This window comes from Hevea brasiliensis, chromosome 6 (genome assembly GCF_030052815.1).
Source record: "Hevea brasiliensis isolate MT/VB/25A 57/8 chromosome 6, ASM3005281v1, whole genome shotgun sequence".
NCBI classification, from domain to species: domain Eukaryota; kingdom Viridiplantae; phylum Streptophyta; class Magnoliopsida; order Malpighiales; family Euphorbiaceae; genus Hevea; species Hevea brasiliensis.
Window position 1 is genome coordinate 23,016,215 of NC_079498.1, and position 10,871 is coordinate 23,027,085.

A 10,871-nucleotide genomic window follows, 5' to 3' on the forward strand; every position below is an offset into this window, starting at 1 on the left:
TATATATATATATATATATATAAGAAATTAATTTTTTAGAGAATTTATTTAGGGTTTGAGAGTTAAAAAATTAAAAATATCACAAAGTAAATTTAAGTTTTAAGTATGTAGAGATGTTTTTTAATCAATTAATGTTTTAAAATAATACTTGTAATAATTAATAATAATAATTAAAAAATTTGAATCTATAAAGATAAAATAAATAGAGATAAATGTTACAAAATAAATAGAGATAAATGTTTATGCCAAAAAAAAAAGATTTTTTATTTTAATATTTAATTCATAATTAATGGTAAATTAACTTTAAATATTAAATTTGATAAAATTATTATTCTTAAATTTGATGCAAATTAATGAAACTGAGTTTTTCTGTAGCCTTCAGCCATTAATCTGTATATTCAAACTGAATTTTTCCTACTTCTATACTTTTTAACATTTTCTATGGTAATAGCATTATAAATACCTCACTCTCAATCTCCTTTGCCCATCACAATTTTCTCTCCATAACCTGCTCTAAAAAATTAATGGCACCCTTCAGATGAGAAGAAATCTTCTAACCATCATTGTTGCCATTTGTCTGGCTGCAGAAGCCATGCCCAAAAATGTAGTGGCTCAGAATTGTGGCTGTGCAGCCAATCTGTGCTGCAGTCAATACGGCTACTGTGGCACCGGTGACCCTTACTGCGGCCAAGGATGCAAAGAGGGTCCTTGCTATTCTACGCCTACGCCCACCACACCATCCAGCAGCGTTTCCGTGGCTGATGTAGTTACTCCTGATTTCTTTAACGGGATAATCAATCAAGCCGCCGGGAACTGTGCAGGCAAGAACTTCTATAGCCGCGATACATTTCTCAGTGCTCTCAATTCATATTCTGATTTTGGCAAGATCGGTTCAGACGATGATTCCAAGCGCGAGATTGCTGCTTTTTTTGCTCATGTTACGCATGAAACAGGACGTACGAACTATTTATCAGCAACATTAATTATACTTTACGTATTAAAACTCATTTCAATAACGAACTTAAAAGAAATTAAACATTCTGTTTTTGCAGACTTCTGCTACATCGAGGAGATAGATGGAGCCTCCAAGGACTACTGCGACGAAAAAAACACGCAGTACCCATGTGTTCCAGGCAAGAACTACTTTGGCCGAGGACCTCTTCAACTGACATGGAACTATAACTATGGACCAGCTGGGCAGAGCAATAACTTTGATGGGTTAAACGCTCCTGAAACTGTGGCCAATGACCCAGTTGTGTCATTTAAGACTGCTCTCTGGTTTTGGATGAACAATGTTCGCCCTGTTGTAACGCAGGGCTTTGGTGCGACTATTAGAGCCATTAACGGTGCAATTGAATGTAATGGTGGAAATTCCGGTGCTGTTCAGGCTCGTATTGGGTATTACACAGATTATTGTAACCAGTTTGGTGTTTCACCTGGAGATAATCTTAGTTGTTAGGTAGGTTACCTTATCGGACTTGATTATATTTTAAATAATAAATAATGATGTACTATTGCAGTAAGTAATCTGACTACTCGTCGGAGATGATGTATTACATGCAAAGAATAAAAAAAGAAAGTGGAATTGCATTTTTTTGCTTCTTTCTTTGTTGTTGTTGTTGGTTTTTTTTTTTTTTTTCAACTTTTGCTCGTTAGGCACTCTAATATTATGATATATTATATCATGCTTAATGGCTTAAATAAAGTCTGATATTGTGATAAATCGTCCACTATATCTCATAAGTGAGTAAAGTTCGAACCAGAAAGTTGATGATTTAAAGAGTCTCTCACATTACATGTCCAGTGCTTGAGGAGATTATTCTTCCTCAACCATTAAATAAAATAATCAACCTTTCTCCCACCTCCCTGTGACCCGCTGCCAACATGACCTTACCCAAACTATTCCCAAAGGCTAGTCCAACCTGTCCTTTTTGATACAGATGAATCTGTGATCAATTTAATATAACAGCCGTTGATGGAGGCTTCCAATGAGGCACTGCACATGTGAAGTTCGTTGAACAAGCCTTTCATGGACATCACCATTCATTTGCTCTTGCAACACCATAGCCAAACGACAAATTTCAACAGGTTCTTTTCAACAATTATCAAACACCAACAGGTTCCTAGCATAATGATAATCAATGCAATATTAGACTCGTCCAAATGCTCTGTAGTATATCTATGTGTGTTTAGGTTGCTAGAAACTTTAAGTTGTAATTATATTCATTCTGTTCATCATTGATAGGATAATCTGTGAATTTATTTTTGATGTTCCCAATTGACTAGGTGTTATTTTCAATTGATTTTTTTTTTTTAATAGCAAATAAAAAAATACTCTCTGGGTATGACGATTATAACCTCCTTAGGCTTGAAGTGTGGAGTTATCGGTTAACTTTCTTGACTTAACCCAATCCTATAGGAGGGAACCTAATACTGAATCCGAGGTGGCACCCAATAAGACAAATCATTGGACAATCCATTGCTTCCTCCCATTACACTCCTAAGCGAAGACAATACATAGTCATTATGCTGGTGCGGGGAGTCGAAACGAAATGGGACAAGGCCATCTCACTAGGTTAATCTGATAAGTCCAAATGCTCTATGGTATATCTATAGGCTTAAGTGACGAATTAGCAACTGTTTGCACCAAAAATAATTATCTTATCTCATTAATTACTTTTTAAGGTTTGTGATTAGTTAAATTAATTTATTGTGATTAGTTAAATTAATTTTTTGTAAAATTAATTTAATTAATTTCGTTGCATCAATTTAATTATAAGGCCTAAAATAAATATTTTAATTATTGGGGTAGTTATCGGATATTTAATTACTGGAGGTTATTGATTAATGGGAAATTCTTACCTAAACCGAGTTTGCCCAAGGCACAAACATGTGGAATCTCTTTATTTAATAGGTGGATCTTACTACACATTCTATGTCTTGGATTTATGTAAACTCGATCTAGGCAAAAAAAATCCTTGATTAAATACGAAGTTATTGAACTAACCACTACCGAGGAAGTTACCAACAGTTAACAAATTAATGGATAGTAGTTGCAGTAATTGCTGGACGTGCAAGACGTGAAGTAGAGTAGACTCCAAATACTTTCAGGGTCAGTTAGATGCTATTATAAATAACATCTGGTGTACAGCGGAAAAAGTCCTAACAACCCAACAACTCAGCCAACCAATTCAACAATCAACAACTCAATCAATTAATAAAGGACTTCAGCAGTCTAATCAATTCAAGAATCGAGTTGCCACTTTCAATTTTTAGGCATAATCTATTTCAATTTCTATTTTAATTTCATTTTCCAAGCATTGAATTTGCTTTCAAAGCATTGTATTTGCTTTCAATGAAGTAATATAATTTCAATTCCAATTCCTTCTAGTGAGACAACCTCTCATATTTTAGTTTACTATATAATTAAAGGCGAAATTCTATTCAGTGTAACTGATTCCTACAATCATTTGATTTAGAAGTTAGGAGCATAGTCTAATTAATACATTCAGTATCTAATATGCCCGCATTCAAGTTGTTTGTCAGCTGAATTATTTTTACAGCAAACCACAATGAATTAGTAATGAATCCATTACTAACCTATAATTTTGCAACAAATTAACAATGAATTTAGCAATGAATTCGTCAATCCATTGTTGATATATTTTTTTTAGTGATTGTTTGGAATGTCTTATGTAATTTTATTTTCTTCCATATTTACAAATATGTCATTATTTTTTATATTAACATATTAAATTATAATTTTTATCATTTTTTTTCAATTCAAAATTTTCATTACATTATTATTTTGTATGAAAAGAGGTTTTCTAATTTTATCACCATATTGAAATATTTTATTACAATTTTATCTTTTTATCTAATTACAACTTTACCATTTCACTAAAATTAGTATTTTTTTTCTTTGATTTGTAAGACTTTGATTAGTTACATATTTATCCATTCACCATGAGTACTTTACATAATTTAGTTTTGTTTGTTATTTTTAATTTTTCGATGTAGTTAATTTATTGTGAAATAGTAAAATTATTTGACATGAAAATATTATTTTTCTCTTCGAAAATTTATAATTTTTTGATATATATATATATATAATTTAAAAAAATATAGAGAATAGTTTAAAAGCGAAAAATGACCACTAATAATTATAATCTTCTGTTAATTTCGCTACAACTTTACCAAAAATTAAAATCTTTTCAAATTTCTTTTAAAAGTATTTTTTAAATTAAAAATTAAAGTATTTTATTAATAAAGAAAATTAGAAAGTTAAATTTTTATTAACAAAGCAAATTAGAAATTTAAAGCAATAGTAATAATTATAAATCAATTTATTATAATTTTTTAAAAATATTTTTACTATTCATAAATATAAAGAATTTAGTATTTCCCCTCCAAAGTTGGAGCCTAACCCATGATATGTATGCTTACCCAATTATTAATTGATATATCACTGTAAAATATAATGAGTTGATTATAAAATATAAATTTTAAATTTTAATTAATTGAGTGTATAATTTATGCACCCCTTTGATTTTGCTGTCTCCATTGAAAAACTAAAATTAGCGAACACAAAATCTTATCCAAACTCAATAATCCCATAATAAAAAAAATCCTTAACAAATGAAATCTAAAATCAAAATAAGAATTTTAAAATCTCATTTCAATCGACACTTATATGGTCTTAATCATCCAAATCAAATTAAAAATATACAAAAAAGTAAAAAAATTAAAAAAAAATCAATGTCATATCATCAAAGCAATCAACTCAAATTTAAGAGATTAAATTATTATATATACGAAAATAATAGAAATTGAATTATTATAAAAAAAATAAAATATAATAGATTAATTTCGAAAAAATATTTTGTTAATATAGGAATATGGCTGAGCACTAATTTATTTTTATAAAAATAAATGAATTAAATTTAAATAAAAAAAAAATTTAAGAAACGTTAGTGAGAAAGAAAGCATAGAAAAAGAAAGAGTGGAATAGTCTTTTCAAGAAGGAGAAGGATAAGTCCTTTGGACATTGCGGTCAATCCAAATCATCTGCCAATATTAAATTATATTTTTATAAATTTTTTATTTGTATTTAATGTCTCCTAAGTTGACAGGTGTCCTCGAATGATGTGTACGTGTATCGTCTAGTCTCCGCGTATAGAGTCCGCTTTTCTTTTTTTTTTTTTATATCATATGGGAAAAACCAATTTAGTATTTTTTATAAAAATTATTTTCTGATATTAATTTATTATTATTTTAAAAATAAATTGTTAAAAATTATTAATTTTAAGACTATGATCATAATTTTGATATGATTATACTTTTGAACTATAACTAATCATTAAATCTTCAAATATTACTCTATTAAATGCCATTAAAATAAAAACCTAGAAGGCAAACACTAAATTCTTGGATGGATAGAAATACAGCATAAATGATTAATTTCTTTTTGATTAAAAACTTTAGATCTGCACGTATAAAGTCCGGAAAATGCAGTTTATTTTTTATTAATATTTAATAATTTAATTTTTTTTTATTGATCATAAAAATAGTAAATCCTGAAAAATTAATGATATAAAATATTTCTTCTTTCAAAATGAAAAAGTATTAGCTACTACTCTATTCAGAAGTTTATTTCACTCTATTCAAATTATCTCTGAACAGAAAATTTTAATTACTTAAGTTTGTATTTTTTTTTCTTTTTAAGAATATTATGTTACACTTAGTTAATACTTCTTATTAATGAATTCTTATTAATGAATTGTTAAATTTTTATGTATAAAACAATGAAAATCCCCAATTGCCCATCAAAACAGAAACTGAAAAATAATTTAATAGAGTTATCAGATATTATCAATTGGTTAGACTTTTCAATTCTATGAAATAGTGACTTCTCATAATATCATACCAAACTATTTAGACTATAGAGACTTCCAGTCCACACGTCTCCTTTTCCATCTTGAACTGCAATTCTAGCAATTAAGCAGCCTCAAAGCTTCTGTGAACTCTATAAATACCACCTCTAATTCTCATTTGCAAGCATGCCACTCATCACTTTTTCACTTAACTCTATTTAGGCCAATCTCTCTCAAAATGTTAACCCACAACAGCATGATGAACCTTCTGTTTACCATCACCCTGGCAATAATTCTTGCAGGAGCCCTCCCTAAAAATGTCATGGGCCAAGGTGTCTCGGTGCCAGACCTTGTGACACCAGCTTTCTTTAATGGCATAATCAATCAAGCTCCTGCAGGTTGTGCTGGAAAGAACTTCTACTCAAGGGATGCTTTTCTTAAAGCTCTCAATTCATATCCTCAATTTGGAAAATTAGGTTCCGCTGATGATTCTAAACGGGAAGTTGCTGCGTTTTTTGCTCATACCACCCATGAGACTGGATGTAAGTGCATGTCTTTTCTAATTTCTTTTCTTGTTTTTCATGAACTTTATATATGCTGATGTGTTTTCTGCTTCTTGTTTTCTTTTTCATGTCAGATTTCTGCAACAAAGAGGAGCAAATGTTCCTGCTAATGAGAACTACTGCGATACAAACTTCCCAGATTATCCATGTACCCCAGGCAAGAGATACTTCGGGCGCGGTCCACTTCAACTAACATGGAACTACAACTACGGAGCAGCTGGTAAAAGCATCGGTTTTGATGGGCTGAACAATCCTGAAATTGTGGCCACAGATCCTGTCATATCATTCAAGACTGCCTTATGGTATTGGATGCAAAATGTCCGCCCTTCTGTGACCCAAGGATTTGGAGCTACAATTAAAGCTATTAATGGTGCTGTTGAATGCAATGGAAAAGAACCTGCCAAAGTTCAAGCTAGAATTAATCTCTACACTAAATATTGTGGCCAATTTGGTGTTTCTCCAGGGGGTAATCTCCAATGCTGAGATACTTTTGTATTGAAGAAATCAGAATAATAAATGCACGTACGCCAATCCTGCTAGCTTAGTTGATATCCTTATTTAGGAGAAGGTCGAGTTTGACTTTTCTTATTGGTTAATAGTCATCTCCTGTATTGACTGAATTATTATGTGAGGTGGGATTGTAAAAGAGGATGAGTATCCTCCCATTGTATGTGAGCTTGCTGCGTGCAGATAAATAATAGAAATATATAATAATTGCATCATTTTCTCTAATTAATTTCCCTTTCATCTTTTATTTTTCATTTTTTTGAAGGGTTTTATTTTCATTTTTAAGAAGTAATAAATGATCATCCAAGGGTTAGCTAAGTAAGTATGTGTATTCATCACTTGATTATATTAGAATTTAACTCTTAGACTAGCACCCAATGACAAATCCATGGATTAACAGGGACCACTGTTCTCCCCTAGTATTTTAATTTTTAATGGCGAGTAGGTTGAATTTAAGTATACTTTTAATATTTTTTTCTAAAAAAATATTTCAATAAAAGTGTGAAATAATTATATTTATTTATTCACTCAATTAAAAAAAATAATTTATATTCCTAAAAAAAATTTAAAAGTTATTTTTATTGATTCAACTAAAATAAAAAAATTAATGACTTATTTTTTAAAATTATTTTTAATAATAAAAAAATAAATTAAAAAATTAAAATTATAAATAAAATACATTAAAAAATAACTATAAATTTAATTGTTAGGTTCTTCGCTAGCCGATAAGTTTAAATACAATACACCTTATAGGCTCCTAAATTTAAATATTGCGTATCATTGCCAGCACCTGAAAGTTCAACTCCTAGATTAGCCCTAAGAAATAATTTTTGAATATATTAAAAGTTAAAAAAAATACATGATCAATTTATTTAGCTTTTTTTTCTTTTAATTTCTTTTTGTCTATCAGAGTAGCTGCTTAATTATTTTCAATATTGAATTATAATTCCTGACAGAAAGTTCAGCTCAGAATTACTTGTGATAGTGGACAAAATAAATGAAGTAAATTTGAAATTCTGTTCACTGTGTATTAAAAATTTTCAATGCATATATAGCTCTGTTAGGCCTAATTAATTATTTTTTTTAATTATTTCATAAATATTGTTAGGCCTAGTATAAATTGATCCTTGGGTTGTATGGTAGGTTCACTAATTATTTGGAGTGCATTTATTTTAAGTTTAAACTCATATAAAAATGAACATAATAATTATTAAATTAAATATTTGTATTGATATATATATATAATTAATTAAAATATATATAAAAATATATAAATTTAAATATAAATATTTAATTTAATAATTATTAAGTTCATTCTCATGTGAGTTGGAGTAAAAAACTCACACATATATCCATGCAAAGTAAAACATCAAATATCATGACTTAAAAGTTTACCAAAATTAAATTGGTGTTGTCGATTGATGAAATGAGAACTGGCCCACCCATGATTGGACCAGGCCCATGTATCAAAGGCCGAGGCCATCTAATTTGCTGCGGGTGTAGAGGGGAGATAGCTAATACTTCCCTTCGGATTTGCTTCTCCTAACTCTGGTTGAGCACAAGACTATCCCGTAATGCATTACGTGGGCAGCATCTTTATCGGCCAATACGCACGCTAGAAGCAGTAGTTGAAAAACTGCTGGAATAAAATGCTAGGCGGGAGCCATTTTTGAAGGTTACGAAGTTTGCATGTGCTGTATAAGGAGAGAGAAATAAAGTTTTTGAGTTCGAATGACTGTAGAATTAGGACCTCAAAGTATAATGGACTGAGCTTGAAGGAGGAAGACTCATAAACTCGGCGTAAGGAGATGTGACCCATGAGCTAGTTAAGGAAAGTTAGATTCTGAGTAGAGAGTCAAGAAGTGCCAGACCCAATTTGATGAGCCAACTCATGTAATGACCACTGAGTCATATGATGGGATGTGAGGAATTCTTGAATGGGTCGGATACAAAAGAAAAGAAAATTATATGATTAATTGATTTCATACAAAGTATAGTATAATTACTCTGTTACAGAAAATAGAATAATTTCATATAAATTTATCACTTATCTTATTTAGATTTTCATAAAATATTATTTTTTCCATAAATTAGTTAATTATGAAAATTTTATTAACTTAACAAAAAAAATAATAAGTTTCCTCAAATAAAAAAGCACATATAATATTTTTTAGAAAAATCTAAGAGATGAAGTTACATGAAGTTTTTTTTTTTCCGTTAAGTTAATAAAATTTTTATAATTAACTATTTTATAAAATAAATAATCATTTTACAAAAATTTCATAAGGCAAGTTATAAATTTATGTGAAATTATTTTATTTTCCATAATAAAGTAATTATACTTTATCTAGAATCAAGTAATTATAAAAGTACTTGATATCGAAAGGCTTAAAAAGGAGAGTGATTGAGAGTTTAAATTTCAGCTCAATTTAGATTTATTTATTTCATAGAAAATAACTTGTATATGAAAAATATTTTTTAAAGAAAATATTTTTAATTATTTGATTACAATATTAAATTAATGGTACGTTTATATATATACACATTTTAATTAGATTATTAAGGTCTATAAAATGAAAAATTATTTCATCTTTTAAAAGGTTTATTAAAAATTATTTATTTTTTGTTCATTATTTTTTTGAGTGTCCTAAATATTAAAAAATACGAAAAAAATATTTTCTGGAAAATTATTTTTATAAATAAATGGTACTTTAATATAAAGAATAATTTATTTATCAATCATAAACATTAAACTATTGAAAATAATTTTAATATTATTAAATTAAAATTTATTAACTTATTCTAAACAATAACTTAATGTCCATCGATCGTATATGTTATGCAATTGCTTAGGTAAGTTTCTATAATTTGAACAATACAAGTATTTAATTCTTATAATTTTGAATCTATCAATTATTTGATTTATATCGATAATTATTTTTTTTCTTTTAATTAAAATAAAAATTATTGAGATGGACTAAATAGTTCATAAATTAAAAATAAAATATTAAATAATAATTTTTAAAAAAAATTTAAATACTTAATTTTATTAAAATATATAGACTAAATAATAACAATTTTTCTCCATTATCCATAAGTTGTACTAGTTGATTAAGGTTACTTGTCCACATTTGACTCGCTCTTAAATGTGGACCAAACATCAACCCAATATGCTATAACAAAATGGGCCTTGTGAAATTTGTCCCAACACTTGCCTAAGCATGGGACAAAATTTATGACCTTCTTAATAAAAATTTTAAGTTTAATTTAATTTTTTTTTATCAATAGGCAGACACCTAACTTAGAAACAGGATATGCACCTTAGTAAAACTATAACAATTTTATCAAGGAGTAGAATTTCAAATAAGTCACGCGCGCATACTTTCCACATCTGATATGGGATTCCAAAACACTAGCCCACAAACTCACTTGGCTTTAGGTTATGCATAGAGGACTCCAGCACACATCAAACCCGGTAAAAGCTATGACCCTTGATTTTTTGTATTGGTAGGTAGAGAGATGCATACACCCAAATTAAGGACATATACGTTCCTTAGTAAAATCATACGAATTTTACTAAAACACGAAATTCCATATAAGCTACACACACTTTTCAAATTCAATGGAGGATTCGAAGGATAAATTTCTTACTTAAGACCTAATAAAAAACTTCCTGTATTGGTGTATATATGGTTTATTAAAATTGGGTTCATTTTGCTTTAAGAAGAAATGGGTTCATTTTACCCTCTGTCCCTGAATTGCAAACCATGATACTCTCATTTTTCACTTTTGATGGTGCCCGTGGCAGATTAATAACAAATTTTATAATGGTAAAAAAATGTGATGTAAATTTAGAATTTGGTAAAAAAGTAAGATGTTCTTATTAAAATTAACGTTGAATAAGTGTTAAGTGACAAATTATAATTTG

At 28.7% G+C, this 10,871-nt stretch overlaps 1 protein-coding gene and 1 pseudogene across 1 annotated transcript; both read left to right on the plus strand.

Annotated features, from left to right (window-relative positions):
- Positions 1-535: 535 nt before the first annotated feature.
- LOC131180785 (endochitinase PR4-like) lies at positions 536-1,602 on the plus strand. Its single transcript, XM_058148461.1, has 2 exons — positions 536-956; positions 1,053-1,602. Exons 1-2 carry the CDS (start codon positions 539-541, stop codon positions 1,457-1,459), a joined length of 825 nt encoding a protein of 274 aa, XP_058004444.1. The 5' UTR covers positions 536-538; the 3' UTR covers positions 1,460-1,602.
- Positions 1,603-6,043: 4,441 nt separating this feature from the next.
- On the plus strand, positions 6,044-7,168 carry LOC131180784 (endochitinase EP3-like; annotated as a pseudogene).
- The last annotated feature ends 3,703 nt before the right edge of the window (positions 7,169-10,871 follow it).

What these genes read in the sequence shown, in the direction of transcription:
- LOC131180785 (XM_058148461.1), top strand. Translation starts at nt 539, where the DNA reads ATGAGAAGAAATCTTCTAACCATCATTGTTGCCATTTGTCTGGCTGCA. An exon ending in TGTTACGCATGAAACAGGAC is followed by an intron (nt 957 to 1,052) that starts GTACGAACTATT and finishes CTGTTTTTGCAG; the next exon opens with ACTTCTGCTACATCGAGGAG.